This window comes from Alligator mississippiensis, chromosome 14, assembly GCF_030867095.1.
Source record: "Alligator mississippiensis isolate rAllMis1 chromosome 14, rAllMis1, whole genome shotgun sequence".
Taxonomy (NCBI): domain Eukaryota; kingdom Metazoa; phylum Chordata; order Crocodylia; family Alligatoridae; genus Alligator; species Alligator mississippiensis.
In genome coordinates this window covers 2,765,031-2,783,888 of record NC_081837.1, presented here as the reverse complement: position 1 = coordinate 2,783,888, position 18,858 = coordinate 2,765,031, and the positions used below count along the sequence as shown (strand labels likewise).

Below are 18,858 nucleotides of genomic sequence, written 5' to 3'. Positions count from 1 at the left end.
CCTTCTATTTTACAGAATTTCTCATTAAACTGCACCATAAAGCTCTTTGCAGAATTAGCTACCATCACAGAGCAGACAACAACGGAGCGAAGAGATGTTTTCAACTGAGATCTGAAAGAAGATGGAGAGCGGATGGGGAAGACCGACCGCCAAAGCCCGCGCAGGGCAGAGCTGCAGAGAAGTGCCAAACAGCGTCTGCTGCTTTGGTGAAGCAGAGCAGAAGGGGACCAGACTCCGGGTCCGTAGAGGGTGGGTGTTTATGGCACAGATGAACACACTCTTTTTAAACAGAGCAGCACGTTCTAACCTGCTGCCATTAAGTGAATGGGGAAAAAGCGTTTGGCGAGTAGCAGATGAAAGCTGAGCCCCTGCAGGGACCTGTGTGGAAGTCCTGCAAAGCTTCCCATGCCTGCCAGCCTCGACCGGGGAAAGCGAGGTGTGAAGCACGCTGAGGAAGTGTCATCAGCTCCTGCAAACGCCTCCACTATGCAGGGCCCCAGACTCCATCTGCAGACAGCAGCGGTGAGCCAGTATGTCAAGGTTTCGTCATCTTCCTTTTAAGCCAGAATACAGAGGTTTGCTAGCGCCAGACCCACTACAACGTAAACGGGGGCAAGGTCAAAACCTGCAGTCATCTACCAGCTTTAGTCTGGGAAGCTGCAAAATAAAACAGCCTCATGGAGCAGCGAGACTCTGTTGCTCAGGGCTGAGGCATGCAACCCTGCAACTGGGAAGGGAAGAACTGATCTCACGACACGGCCGATCCCACGTGAGCAGAGAGCCCTCCGTGGCCCTGTAGTTTAAATGGAGCCTGACAGCAACGCAGAGACGGCAGCAATTCGTACCGAATTAGACACGGCCTGCCCAGAGCTGATGACAACACAAACCTCACGGGGGCATTCAAAATGTCAGATAAGATGCACGGTATTCATTACCTCACCTTGCAGTTGTGCGCAGCTGGAAGGGGCGGCTTACGGGCATAAGCACCAGGCTTGAAATTAGTCCGGCGCCAGAGACTCCAGTCTCAGCAGAGTCAGCGCCTCCCTTTGCCTTTCTACACTGGGAAATGGAGCCCCACGCGACTCTGCTCAGGGTTTCAGGCTAAGACTTTCAATCGAGACCATGTCTGTCCTATGAGGATGCTGCAGATTTGGGGCAAGGTGGGCAGCTGGCCATGTGCTCCAATCCAAAACCCCTCGTCCCGCTGCCCACTAGCTGCCGCCCTCCTCTTCAGAGGTGGCTGCTGCGCGAGCAGAGCGTGGGGCACGCTCAGGAACGAGGACAGTGGCTCTAGAAACAGGCAGTTGTTAAAACAGTGCAGGGAACGGGCGCACAGGGGAGGGGAAGCGTGAGTATCCAGGACATTAAATAGAGGAGGAGACAACGTTACCAACAAGATCAGAAAACAGGACGAGAGGGTTTTCAACTCTGCTGGATTTGGCAAGCGCCAGCTGCGATGACACAGGGCGCCAGGAGCAGGACACGTTCAGCACGTGAGGCAATGGAAACGCGGCTGCAGCACCAATGGAAAATCTCCTGGACCTGGAAGAATTCACAGATGCATAAATCTTTCATCTCCAGGCTTTATTAACTGCTTGACGATGCAAACGAGCAAGGCAACCGAGGGGAGCTGAGCGACCATGTCAACTCCTTTGAGCTCAACCCTCTTGGAAACGGTCATAAATGAAAGCAATCTTTTTTTTTGTTGCAGAAGAGAGGCTAATTTATCTCTTTTGTTCAGAATTTAACGTCAATGCTCTGAAGATCCCAGAGTCCTCCGCTCCCGTCAGATCCCTGCCACTTTGTAAGCTCTCCCGAAGAGATCCAAATGCTGCGCAACACCTGCTGGGAGGCTGCCCCTTTCATTGTACTGGGAACTAAAGACAGGATTAAACTCTTGTACTGGAGTCGAGTGCCCTGAGACTGGAGGCTGGATGGCCACAACATCTGAATTCCACCAGGTCCCCGAGCCGGACCAGAGCAAAGGCTGGCAGAGAGGATTCCTTGGGAGTCACCTGGAGTCTGAGGCTTTGTGCATCGGCTTTCAGAGGATTTTTGCCTGCGCCCTGGAAAGCCCAGGTAATCAACACACACGCTAGGAACAAAGGGTGCGTCTGCCAGGCTTCATCACACAAGCAATCTGCCTCTCCTCCCCTTCGTTACAACAGACGGGACAGGAAACGTTAGCCAGCCAAGACTGGGTAATCAGTGGGTCTGCAGCAAATGAAATCAGCTAATCCGCTCATCTCCCAAATGGCTTTTTCCAAGGATCTGCTACGGAGGCTCTGAGCACGGCTGGTCAACCCTTCTCCGCCCCGCGGTCAGAACTGATTAAATGCAGCCGGGGAGTCAAAACTCCAACATATTCATCTCACTTGGCAGCTCTGCAGTTAGACTATTAGCACCAAGCATTCCTCCGTCTCCCCCCTTCTCCCAGTCATTCTTCAGTTATCTTGCTTCATCTTGATGCTGTTTCCAGGAACACGTAGCAGCGGGCTCTTGCAGTCAGCCACCAGCCGGCTCGGCTGACGGGGAGACTCTGCAGCTACAACGACCTTTTACTACCTTCATGCAAATTTTACGGGAGGAAAAAAATCCAACCTGAACCATCTGTTTTCTCCCCTAGTGAATTCTCTTTCTTTCAAAGGGCAGAAGCACCAGCTCTTCTCCAACATCCACTGATCTGAACAAAACTTGCAGTCCGCTTTCAACTTGCTCTCAGAGATCCTGTTAGGCCTGTCGTGTAGCAGCCAGCCGCTGAAACCGCCAAAGTCAGCCCCAGGAACCTCTCCACCTGACAGGTGACCTGCCTCAACCCTGCGCGTTCACACAGCTGAGATTCAAAGCCAGGCCTCAATCTCGGCGCTTCCAGCCGCACCGAAAGAACGCCCTCGTTTTCAGAAGGGCAAGGCACCGGTACTTCCCCTGGCAAGGGGCTTTTCTGGATGAACAGCTCCAAAGACTTCATCCCAGGACAAACAAAACCTGTGCCGGCCATATTATTCCACACAGCCCAGATGCTGCGCTCAGTCACGAAAGCCACCGGAGGGGAATAGTCCAACAGTGGTTAGGAAGTTGTCTTGGAACTCAGGAGACCGGGGTTCGCTTCCCTGCTCTGCCTGAGACTCCTTGCACGAGCGCGTTCAAGTAGCTGAGTCTCTCTGCAGCTCAACTGCCCATCCGTAGGCTAGAAATAATAAGACTTCCCCACCGCAGGTAGTGTTGAGAGGTTAGATACATTACAGATCCCGAGGTGCTCACATGCTGGTGTAGGGAGAAGTGGGGCCCAATAGGTACCTCAAACAGAGGTGGGAGGATATGCACCCCGGCCAGGGAAGTGACAGGCACATATTTTTGGCCTTTCTGGTCGATTAGGTGCTGCTACTAAGCTCCTGGCAAGGGGCCAGCCCTCCGGCAAAAGGCCCCGGGCGTCCCTGGGTTTAATGAACACCAAATGGAGTTTGGCATTGCTGGGTAATTTCACAACACAAGCAAACAAGTAAGGAAACTTCTGTAAGACACAGACAATGAGATCATTGTTGGCTAATTGTGCGTTCAGACAATTGTTGCATTCTTCTTGCTGAGGGCTCTCTAATTAGGGGGACCATTTAAAGTCTGTGTTTGGCATAGCGACAACTGTGTGTAGGATACATGGCGAAGTCACAGGGCGCGGAGGAGCACGAGGTGGGGTGGTTCTTCATTTCTTTTGGAGCACTTCCTTGCTAAATAAAGACACTTGAGGTGTGAGCCAGCTTGTTTCTCTGTGTCTGCAGCTATACACGTGAATACAGCCGCTCACAGTTAAGCTCTCGCTCAATAGTACCTCGTCTCCAGGAAAGTTGCTCCATTCAGCCTCCATCTTCTACACAAGTTTCAAAAAGTCTTTTTTACTCGTGAAGATTACTGACATCAGAAACAAGCCATGAAGCCGAGGCTGCAGAAGACAGCAGCGCGTTCCTGCAGAGGGTCGGTGGTGAACAACCAGGCGTCTTTCTCACACGTTCCTCCTCACACCGAGACCAGATCAGCATCAGAGAAGTTTTCCCAAGAGCTCCGATGCTTTACCCTGGATACAGCAGAGAGCAAGAACCAGTTCAGATCCACATTTCGTTGGTCCTGAACCAGTTACATCAATGGACAGACTGGTGGGTCCCCAGTGGGCAGGCCCCGGGCCCCTGCTATGCATCCTTTAAGGGACCTTGAAGCAGTCAGTGCTGTGGATACACCACTATCAGACTTACCACAGGAGAGAATAAATGCATCGCTGGACTAGAAGTCAGAGCTAGATTAAGCAAGGTTGGGACCCTCGGCTGCCGGCAGCCATAAAACACTGACCACTGCGTGGCTGCACACTATTAGATGAGGCCAGCACCAGCCTGCGTCTCGGGGACAGAGCGAGCTGTTTTCTCCTGGTTGTTAACTCAGCCCTGAGGCAGATAAAAAGGCCTTTAGGTTTGCTCCCTGTTAACGGTGTTGAAGCTGCACTTCCAGTTCTGACACATGAGCACAATGACGTAACCGAGGGCCGTGGTTATGCCAGGCCCAGCCACGAAGCAGATTCCAGCTGCTGTGGGTTTCCACAGACTTGGATGACGAAGGGTGCGGACATCAGAACAATTTAGCATGGGGTAAAAGGGAGCGGGGCTTCCCCACACCCTGAATCTCTGCAAGAACTGCCCTTAGCAGGCTACCGCCCTGTAGTCAGTGGAAGCTGAACGGAGGCAGCTGCTCCTTCAGGGACGGAGGGGAAAGTTGCTGTGGCTTAGCTACCACTTACCACTGGGTAGGAGCATGCATACGGGCCGTTGCTCTAGCACAGGCAGAGGTAGCCCGAACCCCTCCACACCCATGGGAAATTGTTCGTTTGTCCATGCAAAGCCAACCCAGGGCGGGTGTAGGAGGAAAGGGACACTCTAGTACTAAGTAAGGAGATGCTGCTGTTTGGAAACGAAAGCCCAGCTGTTGCAGCAGAAGTCCCAACGCCACCAGGAAACCCCATTCTTTGTACACGATGGAAACAAAGCCTCAGTCCGATTAGAAGGGAACGTCTGTCCCGTGCATTGTGTCCGCTCACTAAGTGAACATGGGAGAAATCAGTAACTCTTCCAGCTGGTGCTGACGGCATGCCAGTGCCCGTCTGCAGGGATGCTCAGAGGCTGCGCTCGTTAACAAAGTCACACCAGCAACACGAGGCGGGCACTGCCGGGAATCTTTTGTGAGCATTTAAGCAGACAATGGCAAACTGATCCCAAGACACAGGAGGGGGAGCCAATGTGGCAGGCAGGGAAGAACGTATGTCGGCCAGGGAAACTACTTATAGATCGGTAAATGGAAAACATCCTCCCTATCATCCTTCAGCAATCTCCGCTTCAGAGCTGCAACAGTTACGGGATCCTGATTTACATAACAGCCCCCCTGAACTGGCTTACCAAGATCTTCCTACAGAAAACCATCCCTGTGGTCAGGGCCTTGTTATGTTTTTATGTGCATAGGGTCAGAGACTAGATCTCAAAGGGCTTCTGGATGCTGAAATAACAGAAATACTACAAAAAGGCCACAGACAACCACAGATTATACCATAGGTACCCTGTGGTCCTCCACAGCCCATCAGTAGGCTCCAAAGGAGGTCAGTCTAACTGGCTCCATTACAGAAGGGAAGCGACCTGCCCAAGGTCACCCAGAAGGACCACAGGAGAAAGGGAATGCAGTCCTCATTCAGTGACCTACCTGCTAGGCCAACAGATCTGCAAATGGGTTAATTTGGCATCACAGGATGGAGATTAGGGATAGACGTCACCAGCAGTGGGAAGAGAGGCTTTGAACAAGCCAAAGAGTACACCACGTTTCAAGCACTTAAGGCAGAGGGGCAAACCCACACCAGGCAACAAGGCGTCTGCCTCTCACTCCATTAATAATCCTGTTTATTTGCAATAAATACAGCATTCGTCCAGGCCCTGCTTTGGCATCGGCAGCCTATCTTCTTCCTATAGCAAAGGTGGTATATTTAGCTGCGTGGGTATTTTTAGTGATGACTTTTTTTTTTTTTTTAAAGGAGCATTCTTCCAATGCATAAAAACAGCAAGATGCTACAACACGTCACCACCATACTAAGAATAACGCACCCTTATGCGGCTCCTTTCCTCCGGGCTGCCGCAAGTTATAGCCTAGAATATCCCTGTAAGAAATCAACCCATTTTACAGATGAGCAAGCTGAGACACAGGGTGCGTCTTTGGCTTGCTTTCGCTACTGTGACTTTTGCTTAAGAGTCATCAAGCAGAAGTCAGAAGGAAAACCCAGGAGTTCTGACTCCCAGGTCCCCTTCGTGTCCCGTGCACGGCACAACAGTCCCTCAACACTAAAGTGAGGAGAGATGCTGGCTGCATGGCATGATGACCACAAGGAATCCTTCTCATTTGCTAATCACCTTTCATTTACCTCCTGCTGCACCTATGCATATTCCCTCTGACAGGGATACCATGTGTTGAATGGACATCCAAGCAGAGGTGGCCCTTGCTCCACCTACCGCTCCGTACTGCCTCGGCCCAAGGCGACCTGAGAACTGTTTAATCATCTCCGCTTCTACGCAGTGACTACATCGCTTCAGTGGGATACCTGCAGCTTTCTCTGGCGTCCCCCCCCAACACCGATAGAGGAGAGTGCCTGAAAGCTGCATAAATAAAGATGCAAGGACAAGAAGAGGACTCTTAGCTAGGCCAGCTGCTCATCCATCCATCTTTGCCTGCTGACCCAAGCAGGAAAGTCAGCCACCTTCTCTCTCGGCCCCTGCTGAGAAGCGACTGGAGCAAATGCACACAATCCTCCCGTCTCGGTCACTGAACAAAAATGAATACCATGACGATCGGCTTCTTGCCAACTAAAATGCCCAACTTGTGTAACGGACCTTTGGCCAGCTGGTTACTGGTCTTTTTGAAGGCAGACCTCTTCCCCAGCCCCAAGCACTTTAGCCCCAGCCCTTGGCTGGGAGCAGAGACTTTGCAAACACCGCGGCCCAGCCAAGAGACCTGATTAGAGATCCGTATCCCCATTTGTGTACAGCTGGCTAAACAGCAAAGGCGGCAGCGTTTTCTTTCACGACCTCGCAGCCAGAGTCAATGTTGCTAAGCTACAAAAGATCCGTCGCTGTGGGTTTCCAAGCCGAGGGGCAGGAAAACCCTGGCAGGGGCTGGGACAAGGCTTCAGCCATCCAGAAGCCGGGAGGACAGCAAGGGGAAGTCTGTCTGCAAACTGTCCCCAGCGCTGGGGTGTAGCAAACGTGGATCTGCAGGGAGGCAAGAAGGAGAAGAGACCTCAACAAAGCCAACACGCCTCGACTACCCATCCTGGCAGCGCACCCCGTCCACTGAACTGCAATGGACTCCAAAAGCACAGAGATACCCCGCCAAATGTTTCTAGTGATACAGCTCTATCTTACGCTGCTGTGAGTGGGTGCGAATGGGAGGAGACCCACCCTGCCCAGCTGGAGGAGGTGCAAGGCGAGCCGCAGCCGAGTGTAAAAGAGCCGCAAAAATCAGGCAGAGGCATGTGGGCAACGCCGTGGGATCAGAGCGGCCTTTGCACCTCGCCCGTGTTCTGCATCTTGTTGGTTTACATACTGCAAAGGCGAGAGCCAGGAGAAATCCATCTTGCGTGTCATAACAAACCCGAAAGGTAAACAGAACGGAAAGGCCAGGCATATTATCCAATTAAACAGGCATGCAAAGCAGAGAGCCGAGACGGGCAGCGCCGCTTTTCGGCTCTTTTCAAGAGGTCCAAACAGGCAGGACAGGAGGGGTCAAGGGAACGCCTTCAAACCCACACAGCGCTCCGCAGGAAAGCAAGGCGGGGTCCCCCGGGAGGAAGAAAGCTGTTTGGCCTTGTGAACACGTATGCGAGACACCTTCACTGTAAAGCCTGAAAAGTCCTAACAGCCACTCGCAGCTCCCATCGCCTGCCACGGCGCCCGCTGCAGATGCCTGTCCGGGCAGCCAACCTCGGGCAGAGGACCGTGCACAAATGCCCCATCCCAGAGCGCTCCAGACCCGGAGAAACTAAACCGGAGCCAGGTGGCTGCCAGGAAAGGGGAACCCCACGCAGCCCCGGCTCCTCTCGAAGCCTGCGGCATTAACAGCGCTTGCTCTGCATATTGCAAACCGCACACGCAGAGTCCTAAAAGGTGGAGGACAAACACCGAGGGGCTTAAGGGAGCCAACCGTTCAGCGGGGCTCTGACCCGGCAGCAGCTGCTCAGCAAGAGCACGGATGCTTTTCACTTCCACCCAGCACTTCCCCAACCCCCATCCTGTCCCCTCTGTCTGTGGGGCAGGAGGCCACAGAGGGCTTCACCCCGCACAGAATAAGCCGGTGCTTTTGGGTGTTAGTTTTTAAGGAAGAAGAAGAAAAAAAAAAAGCCTATTCTGGCGAGTTCCCCGCTGCTGAACCCTCCAAAGGGCACAAGGGCTGGTCTCAGGCAGCAGCTCTATTGAACACTTCCAGACTCCGTCTGGCTTGCTGGAACCCAGCCCATTCCCGAGTTCCTGCAGGCGAAGAAAGAGACCCAAATACGGCGGATCTGAATGGACTCGGGGGTTTAAGGAGAGGGCGGAGTGGGGTTAGCACCTTCCCTGTACCCGTGCTTATTACTTGCAGTGCAGCATAATTCACCTCTTCTAAGTCCGGACCTACCTATTATAAAAACAACCAGGATTTTCAGAGCAGCCCCTGCCCCCACTCTGGCTGCAAAAACCTTGCATCCCAAGTGCTGTTCTCAATTATCCCACCCTTGCCACCACTCTCAGGGAAGCAGCAGGTGGCAGATCATTAAAGTTTTAACAAAGCTCATTTGGAACCCGCGAGCTGAAATATCTCCTTGCGTCCCGCCGCACCCGAGAGAGGGGCCCAGAGAAGATCTAGCCCAAGTGGTTTCCAAAGTGTCTTGGTTCTGGTTGATTGAATTGAAGAGAGCGGAAAGGGGCAGGGATCTGCTCTAACTCCCTTTCTATCTCTATCTGGGCAACGAGGCGCTTGGACAAGCACTTCCAGAGACGGGGAAGATGGATAGACCGCCTCGGGGAGCGTATGGCCAACACATGCTCTGATCCCTGCCCCCCCCCGGAGCCTCTTTTAGGGTGTAAACATCCCTTCTGCTTCCTGAGTTTTATGGAGAGACGTGCATGTTTCCCCAGCTCGATGGAAGTACCTAGTGCTTCTCAGCCCTCCTTGCCCAAATCAAGCCCTCTACCATCCCCTGTCCCCAGTGCGAACCCCAGGTGCCTGCCACGGCACTCCCACTCCGTGGGGCTCAGGTGGAAGAGCTTCCTTACAGAAGTTTTCATCGAAGCCAGGACTGCGCAATCTCTCCCAGATGTACCGACGACTGGGCTGGGGAGTGCCGGGGTCACACACCAGCTAAGATCCGGGTGTGTTGCAGGAAGGGAAGTCACTTGATGCGGATTTCCTATATACACACAGAGTCTCCTCTCGAAGTATTCTTTAGGACGGCCCGGTAGCCTCTTCAAAGCACGGCGGCATCGTTCTTTACACGTTCAGCAGTCCTCTAGTTTCTTCCCTTTCTTTAAGCTCGGAAAACCCCAAACATCTACTTGCCCAATTTCAAACTTCCCTGCCAGCAAAATGAATGGACTGAGCGTGGGGACCAAGTCACACTCTGCCACTGCAGCCCACAGACACTTCACTAGCATCAGGTAAGACACCAGCTAGTTCCCCTTGCATTCAGAAAGGCTCCTTTAGGGAACAGTGTATTTAAAAAAAGAAAAACCAACCTTTACAGACCATTCTGGCCTGCTGAAATGCAGGTTTCAGCATGGAAACACTGACAACTGGCTTAACAACAAGCCACTGTAAGAGAGGCACGTGTGCAAATAATGGGCTGGCTGCAATGTGTTGCCCTCCCCATAAAAATATCTCCACTGGGGGGAAAATCCATCCCACATTCCTAGCCGCCGCTAGGCAAGCCCAGGCTTTCGTACCCCATCTTTCGTCGGAGGTGAAGACTGCCAGAGAGATGTCTGCTCCAGACAGAGAGGGAGAGAAAGCCGAGGAGGAAGAAAGCACATTAGGGCCATCAGAAAAAGATGCCTTTGGGCATAGAGGGGGTGGGGGGAAGCAACCAACCCTGCGAGGCAATCGCTGCACTGGGAAACCCCAACCTTAAATCAGGAATGCGACTAGAAGCAAATGACTTTAGTTTGGAAACCGGCACAAGGTGCATGGAAGCAAAAGGGGCTTTTGTCGGCCTGACCACAGGACATGGTGGGTCAAGGCCAGGTTGGCCACGGCCCCGTGCCTACAACCTAGGCCTGATTTCAAAGGACTCTAGGGATGGGGATCCCATCTCACTTCCCACAGGAGCCGAACAATGGTGACGGCACGTTGCCGGCTACAGGAGAGCACAAGAGTCATCATCCCTAGTGCTCTTAACCGTGCAGAAGCTACTAAATCAGTGCTTGGGAAGCACCAACTGGACCTAGAAAAAGGCAAAGTCCTTTCTGACAGGGAGGAACTGCCGTGTCCTTGCAGCAGAGCTGTTGTTGGCTACGTATCCCTCGGCTTCAGGCTACTTCCTGGCAAAACGTGAAGGAAAGGATATTTACTTAAAAACCCACAGGCGGACACTGCAATTCTATTAAAAAATACAACTGGCGTTCATTCTGACAACTTCCCACTGCGGAGCCTGGCACTCAACGCCTGCCACGGCCAGGGCGGCCAACGCACACTCAGGGCAGACGCCTGTGAAGGGGGCCAAGAAAATTAGCGCTGTGGTTAGAAAGAGATGGTTGCAAAGGGAAAAATCAGCAACGTGCCTAGCAGGCTGTGCCAGAGCAGTGCAACGTTTCAGGGCTGATTCATAGCCCGTCCACGTCCAGGCGTCATCCCCCTTTCACCTATTCGTCTGCTAGAACGCTGTTTGCTGCAGACTGCATGCTCACCCGCAGGCGGTGCAGGGCTAGAGACAGACTGATGGGCGCAAGATGGGCAGTGCTAATTAGAAGCAAGCTCCTCCCCGTGCCCAAGAGGAGCAAGATAAGGATGATGTTGCATAAGCCTCCCCCTTCCCAGCCAACTCAGAAATCCCCTGTCTGTGCGCCAAAAAAAAGAGCAGCAGCCATGGTTGTAGCTTTTGTGCCATAAGGAAAAGTTCCCAAGCCCAGATCTGGCATCGCCCAAGTCCTATGACTCATCTAGGCCAGCGGTGGGCTTGGTTCTGGTTTCAAACCCAATCCAGAAGGCACCGATTTCCCAGTTCCAGTTCGGATGCACCCCGAGGCTGGTTCCAACAGCAATCGCACAAGATTCCTCCAAGGTTTGGGGCTGAAAACGTGTACATGACTTGCAATACCTGGGCGGCACCTCACCTGGCTTGGCCTCAAGCTGCTGCCCTATCCCAGACCTAATCCTGGCCCGGTGCGAGCACCAGCTCCTCAGCACCCAACAGAAGTGCCAGAGGCCGGTCTGGGGTCTGTAAAACTTCGCTACCCCTAGAGCTGAGGCAAGGTGAGGAGGTGTCCTCCTCCAGACTAGTGAGCAACAGTGCTCTGGAGCCCACACAGACACATCACCATGCCAGCTGAGATCTGCAGGCCCAGCTCTGCCTTCCTTTGCTCTTGCAGGCTGAAGTCGGCATTGAAATGTGAACTGCTCAAACGTGATGTTTCTGCAGCTGACTCACAGCGCAGCTTCTGCCAAGAATGTTAATAATTAGAGTGAATTAACCCAAGCTTTCTGTGTGCGCAGGGCCGACAGCATCTGCAGACTGCAGAGCCCTGCGCTCCAGCCCAGGGGGAGAGGGATGAGGGCAATGCTCCAGAACCACTCTCCTCCAGGACAGGATGCACGCCCTGCCCCGAGGGAACGGGCCCTGTTGGCTGCCACCTTCCTCCAGCTGTTGGAGAACGTGGAGGAGCAGAACCAAGGAAGAGAGGCAAAAAGTAGGAGCCATGCTATGGGCTGCAGACATTGCTAATCCATTCCCAGCAAGCCCCCACAGCCCTGTACCTCTCCTCCAAGCTGCATAGCTGTGAAGCCCGCGTGCGTCACATCTTCCTTGGAGTCAGATGACAGCATAAAGCCCCATAAAACCGCAGGAAAAATAACATCCTCTGGCGCTTTCTTCACGAGGTACAGGAAGTTTGCTGCAACCAAAGCTCCAATACACAACGGCGGTGTAATCAAGAGATCAAACAAAATCTACGGTAAGATACGCCAAGAGCAGACATCTGGTGTTGCTAACCCAAAGCTCTTTGCAAGATCCCTTCTGGTGGATCCAAAAAAATCCTCAGCTTTCTGCTGGCAGGTCAAGAGGGCAAGAAAATTACCACGCTTGGAGGCATCAGTGTGTCTTGGCAGCAGTGTGTCCTGACTGGTTCCATGCCCACATCGCAGTTCTGTGCCACCCTCCCCATAGTTTATGTGACACCCAGAGAGAACGCCCAGGCTGTACCGGAAAGGCAGGAAACACCGAAATAAAAGCCGTCTCCGCCATCCTAACCTGGCCCATCAGCACACGCATCATGAGAGAGTCCTTGTCCCAGGATCGCAGCCTCCCTTTTCCCCAAGGAACCTGCCTCAGCGCACAGAACAGATGGTGCTCAATGTACAGGACGGTGGTGTATTTTTTCTCCTGGTTATTCAACGTAAGGGCTGCTCCAAGACGGAAACATCAACTTCCTCACAGGCTTTTTCTGGGGTGCTTCCAGAGGAGAGTTTATTTTCCCACCACTCCTGTGAAAGGTGGGGGGATAACCCCGCTGTATGGATGAGGAACAGACATGGGCCTGGTGTTTTAAAAAGCACTGAGCATTATTTCTCCCCGTAGGCATTTAAAGCACAGCTCCCATCAGCTCCGTTTGCAGTTACAAGCGCTCAGCTTTCCTGCAAATCAGACCTCACAAATTCAAGCCTTGTGCCGCAAAGGCCACAACATTTGTGACGAAAAAGGGATGTGCCTCACCTCTGGTACAGGAAGGGCGAGAACCCATTTCTCCAGCATAGCGGCAAATTGCCTGAACCACGAGACTCACCTTTCTCTCCCTGAAGTACCCTGCCCCATTCGCTGCCCGCCTTCCGGCCTCTGCAACCAAGGCAGTCGGGGCTTTTGCTTCGCTGCAGAACTGACTCATTCCCCGAATAAAACCCATGCCGTCTGCTGGAGGAGGCAGGGGTCCCGAGGAAGAGCCTGTGATTATGTAGCTGAGGCCTATACCGTAATGCACATGCACGAGCAAAACGAAATAAGCTTACATAGGATTATTATAAATTGTATGCACATTTCCACCACCCACCTCCCCCGTTCTGCTGCTTTCCAGTCTCCCTCTTTATGTAGCTTTGGTTAGTTTTGGATGAAGAAGGGCTGGAGTTTGCCCATCAGATTGCAGCCTTCCAAGCCGTTGAAATAAAAATTCAGGCTTAACCTGACTTCTCAATCGTTCGGCCTCCAGGCAGGGACCTGACAACACCCTGCTACAGGAATTCTCCAAAAAGCACATCCCCGCACACAGCACTGCTCAGGGTCTGGGAGGCAGAAAGCCACAAGCTAAATCAGCAACACAAAGCTAACCTTCAACCAGCCGCCCTGTCAGGAAACCTCATACATTTTCTCAAAAAGCCCAAAGAACCTCTGAATCACCCCCAAGAAAGCGGCATGTGTGAATGCACCAACATCAGCTGTGCTTTTAGCTCCTGCTGCCTCCTGCATCCAGGTAAAATGGAAGGCACCACGGGCAGCAGGGATCTGTGTCTGAAATGGATGCGGAGGAGGCAGATATAACTGTGGCTGCACGCTGATTAATGCAACGCGCCATAAACCTGCTTCGTACCCTTCCGACGAGACCATAAACAGTCTCCGAAATCCAAGCTGAAGGACTCCCAGAAAGCAGCCCTCAAGTCATGCGTAATTTGATGCGAGATCAGCCCCCACCCCCCTTCCAGACAGCTCTTCAGGCCTATCCGCTCCCCCTCCAGCTCTGCTTGCTTTATGAAATCCTACCGGTAAAAGGTATCCAGGTTGGAGCTGTATTAGTCTAGAGGCAAAAGCAATTAAAGCTGGTGGAAGAGGTGATACCTTTTATTAGATCAACGAGATATTTGCAAATAAATAAACCTTGCAAATAAATAAACTAATTTGCTTGCAAATATCTCGTTGGTCTAATAAAAGTTATCACTTCTTCCACGAGTTCTGATTACTACTAAAAGGGACATTTTTCCTACAGGATTACAGAAATGCTAAGAGATTAATGTAAAACACACAAAACGAAGGGAAAGGATAACGCCCATCCCAGGGATTCAATCAACTCGACAAAGTGGAACACACTTACCTGAGGAAATGGGCACAACCCTACTTCACCTCCCTGCCTACCTCACAGCCTTTCCCCTAGGGTCATCAGCCCCTCCGGGGTTCCTTGAACCGCCTTGACCCTAGCATGACAAAACCCTCTCAAACCCGCTGTTCGAAAAGGACAGGGCATTGCCACTAGCTCCGTGACAGCCAGCGTCCGGAGCAGATCACGCTAACTTCTGCACTGGACTCAACTCCCACTATTCCCGGAAGGAAAAGACAGGCCACTTCCAAGTATGCAACAGCCCTGCCCTACCACCCTCCAGTCAAAACTCCCACCAACGTCAAGAGTTTGGCCAAAATAATTAAAAAAACAACCACCCAGGATTGGGCCAGAGGAAGTCTCATGCAACCAAGCTAAATTTCCTCTGAAGGCCGACCGGGCCGTCCCCTCCCAACTGCCCGAGTCATCACACGACTGAAGCTTGACACTAATTTCTTCGCCTGAACGGGGTCTTAACCAGGACCCCTACTGTTATTCTGACCAGACTTTGGTTTCATGTTTTCTAATGACTGAAACCTGTTTCCTCCAGGACCCGACTTGGAGTTTTGCTCCCCCGGTTATCGGATTAAGCCTTTTTAAAACTCACATCTTGAAAAGCAACATACCCAGGCTCTGCAGAGCGGCCTCCCCCCCGCCCCCTCTCCGAATTAGGCTGCCGAAGCATTGGTTTAGTCAGATGACGAATGAAAAAAAAGCCAAGGAATGATGGTTTCTTGAACGGCTTCCAAGGGAAAGTAACCTTCAGCAGGACCGAAGGCGAGAGCAGCTAGAACCCCTGGCAGAGCTTCAACACAAATGGAAATGAGAAATTTCATCTTTTTAAAAAACACAGGGATGCCGAGGGGAAGGGCAGGGGGAGATCCTCCAAGAGCGAAGGTGCTTCTCACTGCTCATTCCAGGGCTCAGTTTACAAACCTCCGCTCCCCTCCAAAGAAACTCTATCTCGTGCTATCAGAAAAATCAGCTGGCTCCAACCTCTCCTGTTAAGTGGCGCATACGCAGAAGGGAAACCAGTTCGTACCTGAAAGAAAATAATCCTGGGAGGGGATTTGATGGGCATGTCGTGACCAGCGGGGGGTCTGAAGGGATGAGAAGGGATGGCAAGCAGACCACCAAGCTTCACATTCAACCGTTTCAGGCTCCTGACTGCTGCTGCGGGATCTTTAAACTCCACCAAACAAACAAGGCTTTTCCTCCATGCTCAAAGAATGACAGCTGAGACTGCACAGTGCCCCCTGCTCTCTGCACAGGGACAGGGAGAAAGCACAGGGGAGGGAGAAAGGCATGCTTATTCCTGCAGAAAGGTCTGGTCTTGATTAAACGTATTTTCTTTTGTAAAATCCAGTTAGCAGGGGTGGACGGGGACCTTGCGCTGGTCTTCAGTGGGTCTTAACAAGGAGGCTCGGAGCCTTATTACTCACTCACACGAGAGCTGTCAGTGCAACCTGCCCGAGCTTAATAATGCAGTTCCACGCTGCAGCAGACATTTTTCATTTTAATATCAGCTGCTTTGTGGGGCGGTATTTTTCCAAGGCTGGATAACGCACACTTCAAACAATAACTGGGAGCTCCACGGGTCAGAAACCAAGTCGTTTGCCGCCTACTGCCTCACCCCACCCCCACTTCTGCTTCCTGACCTCAGAGGATAATGCCATAATTGTGCTCTTCCATCCCAGGTAGGTGGAAGGACTCAAAACTCATGGCAGAGGTGATACCTTTTGTTAGACCAACTAGATATTTGCAAAAAACCCTCTTTATTTGCAAGCTTCCAGGCACAGGCACCCTTCATCAGGCATGGGAGATTGCAAAGATTGGAAAAGTTCTCCTAGGTAGAAATGAAAATTAATATTTCCCAGGTAGGTAGCACTTTTCACCCAGGCAACTCCCAAGCCCTTTCCACAAGGTCAGGGACAGGGACCGTCCCTTTGAGACAGACAGACCGACCGTCAGGAAGATGGTTACTTTATTTAAAAACGGGGAACTGAAAAACTCTCCTTGCCTCGACTCTCCTGGGGGTCTTTCGAGCTCCAAGCAAGCTACCATCGTGCAGATACTTAACGCCTCGTTTCACTTTCCTGTTTACAGGTCTACAAAGGTCAAGCTATCATGTTCCCTTTGGAAACTTTCCTGTTTAGAATAATCATAATACTTAACTCTAAGCACAGCACTTTAAACCATGCAATGCTGCACAAACCCTCCAATTAGGGTGGGTTTGAATTATGCCCATTTGGCATGTGGGAGGGCCATGGGAGAGCAACCGAAGGACCTCCCCCAGTCACTAGCAACTCAGCAGCAAAGCATCAAGACTCCCGAGTTTCACGGTATTCAGTCCACCGGACCGAGCTGCCCCTTGACAACTACTTGGTGATAAACATCCACGATGCTTTGAGTCTGCGGGACTTATTCATTGCACGGGTTATTCGGACACTGGATGACGATTACTTGGTTGGGGAAAATGAGGCCACCAGCCTCATTTGTGTTTCATACAAGTGTAACTACTATCATTATCAAGTTGCACTTGTCTTGGGGCCAGTGAACCACTCCTTCTTCCACAGTACAGTAAGACTGCACACCAGTCAGTCGTGGGGAAGGGGAACCGATCCCAATGTTATTTGGTGGAATAATTAAAAAAAGCTGAAGGCCAAAATAAATCTCCAAATTCTCAGCGTAGGTGCTGGGTTGCTCCACTCCTGTTCATAGGCTGCTTCACTCAAATGACTTTGCTGACTAAAAGCCATGGTTGCTAAGACATTTAAATGGTTTCCAGGGGAGCATTTTTCTGGATCTCATCAGCTGGCTGGAAAAAAAAAATCCAAGCAATTTAAAGAATTTCTCTCTTCAGAAGGTTTGACTCCATTTCCTCTGACGTGGCTGGATGCAAAGACATTTCATGTTGGCCAATCTCGCTTTTACTAAAACGGACACGAGGAGGCACGCTCCGGAGAGTCCCATACTCCAAACCCAATTAAATACAACAATAGATGGCGCGTCTAAGCATTCCCCGACTCCCAGAGAGGAGAACGTTTTACACACGTGCGTGCGCAGATCTTCCTGCCTTTCCACCACAGACTTAGGATGAAGAAAGTCGTGATAAACCACATTTTTTAAATTCCTCACTGTAAGCCCCCAAATCTATACTTCTGCACTCTGGCAGAGTGACTGGAAAATCTCATTTTCTACTCAGGGCTTCACCCATAGCAAACATCAGCTGCAAACTGCAAGCTTGATTTATTTCGCGCCACGTGCTCCTGTCTCATTTCCCCCTCCTATGTCAAATTATTATTATTCCCTGGCTGGATGGGAATTGTGTGGTGCCCGGAGCCAGCCCACACTTCTGAGACAGAGACAAAGTCTGGAAGGGAGGGTCGGGGGGGGGGAAGAGCTTAAAAGAAATGCACCAACTTCTCTTACAAAAACCTTGTCTTGTAGGGGAAACAAAGGCTTGCATTTCAGTCCCAGATGTTTGCATTGGCTCCTGTGCTCCCGCTGGGACAAAGGAAGAGTTCATTCCAGCACTGGGCTGGTTTCTCTAATACAGCTCTATAGCTTGGTAAAAGGATTTGTTCTGGATAATCCATGTTCTCGAGGCCTGCTATCAGATAGGATTCCTGCAGATAGAAAGCAAAGTTCTGGATACGGTTGGCCGGTAGGGGCAGCACTGTGGGCATAGGAGGACTAATGCATGGGCCGGCTGGGCCCAGGCCCAGGGGCCCCTGCCTCGGTGCAGACTAAACTGGTGGCCAGGCCAGGCTGGGCATGTGCGACGTGGCGGGCCATGGCTGCCGGGCACTGCTGCAGCCAGACTGAGCCACAGTGGAGCGAGGGGCCTCCCCCGGAGCTCGGACCACGCTGAATGTGCCGTGGGCAGCGCTCCGCACCCCCGGCACCAGCACCAGCTCCAGCGCAGACCTGCAGGTGAGGGCAGCCGTGGCTCCTGCCCTGGGCCTGCGGGGCAGAGCATCCTGCTCCCCCTGCACCGGCCGGGGACAAAGCCTGTGGCTGCAGGGCAGGGTGCCGGGTGTGGGGGGCAGGCAGGCAGCCAGGGCCCTGGACCCCAATGAATCTTAATCTACCCCTGATTTGGGGCTATTTTGTAGCTCTTGTACTCACTTCCACAGGTTTGCACCATCACCCTGAGATGCAGCCTGGCAAGGCTATCTTTCATACTAGGGCAGGAATACACAGCCCTCTCCTCTTTACTGTCATGGCAAAATCTGAGTGCCCTCTTTTTCAGACAAGAAGGCTACAAAAGACACACATGTAAATGCTTCATACTCCTGTGTGTGCAAAACCATCTCTTTTATGGGCCTGGAAAGCATCTGGAGTGCAAGCATGTTGGTTTTTGAAACGCTGGCTGGCACACCTGCCGTTCGTCTGGGGGTTAGCCACTGCTGAACAGAATAGGCAGCTGGTACCTTGCTGCTTGGCCCTTTTCTGGGCTGCTCGAAGGCTTGGTTTTCTCGGGGGGGCTAGGTCTTGATGTCCTGGAAAGGAATGGGAGGTC

The 18,858-nt window shown here is 52.1% G+C and overlaps 1 protein-coding gene across 4 annotated transcripts in view; it reads right to left on the bottom strand.

Moving 5' to 3' along the window:
* Positions 1-18,858, bottom strand: part of NXN (nucleoredoxin) — a 63,952-nt gene that overhangs the window by 27,828 nt on the left and 17,266 nt on the right. The window contains exon 1 of one of the 4 annotated variants that reach the window (XM_014603933.3): positions 15,376-15,452. The exons of 2 other annotated variants lie outside the window; for them this stretch is intronic. In XM_014603933.3, coding sequence (XP_014459419.1) covers positions 15,376-15,414 — 39 coding nt within the window. In that variant the 5' untranslated portion in view covers positions 15,415-15,452. Of the gene's footprint in view, positions 1-9,320; positions 9,348-15,375; positions 15,453-18,858 lie in introns of those variants that run through there. One more of the 4 variants, XM_019491931.2, reaches the window with a different exon arrangement.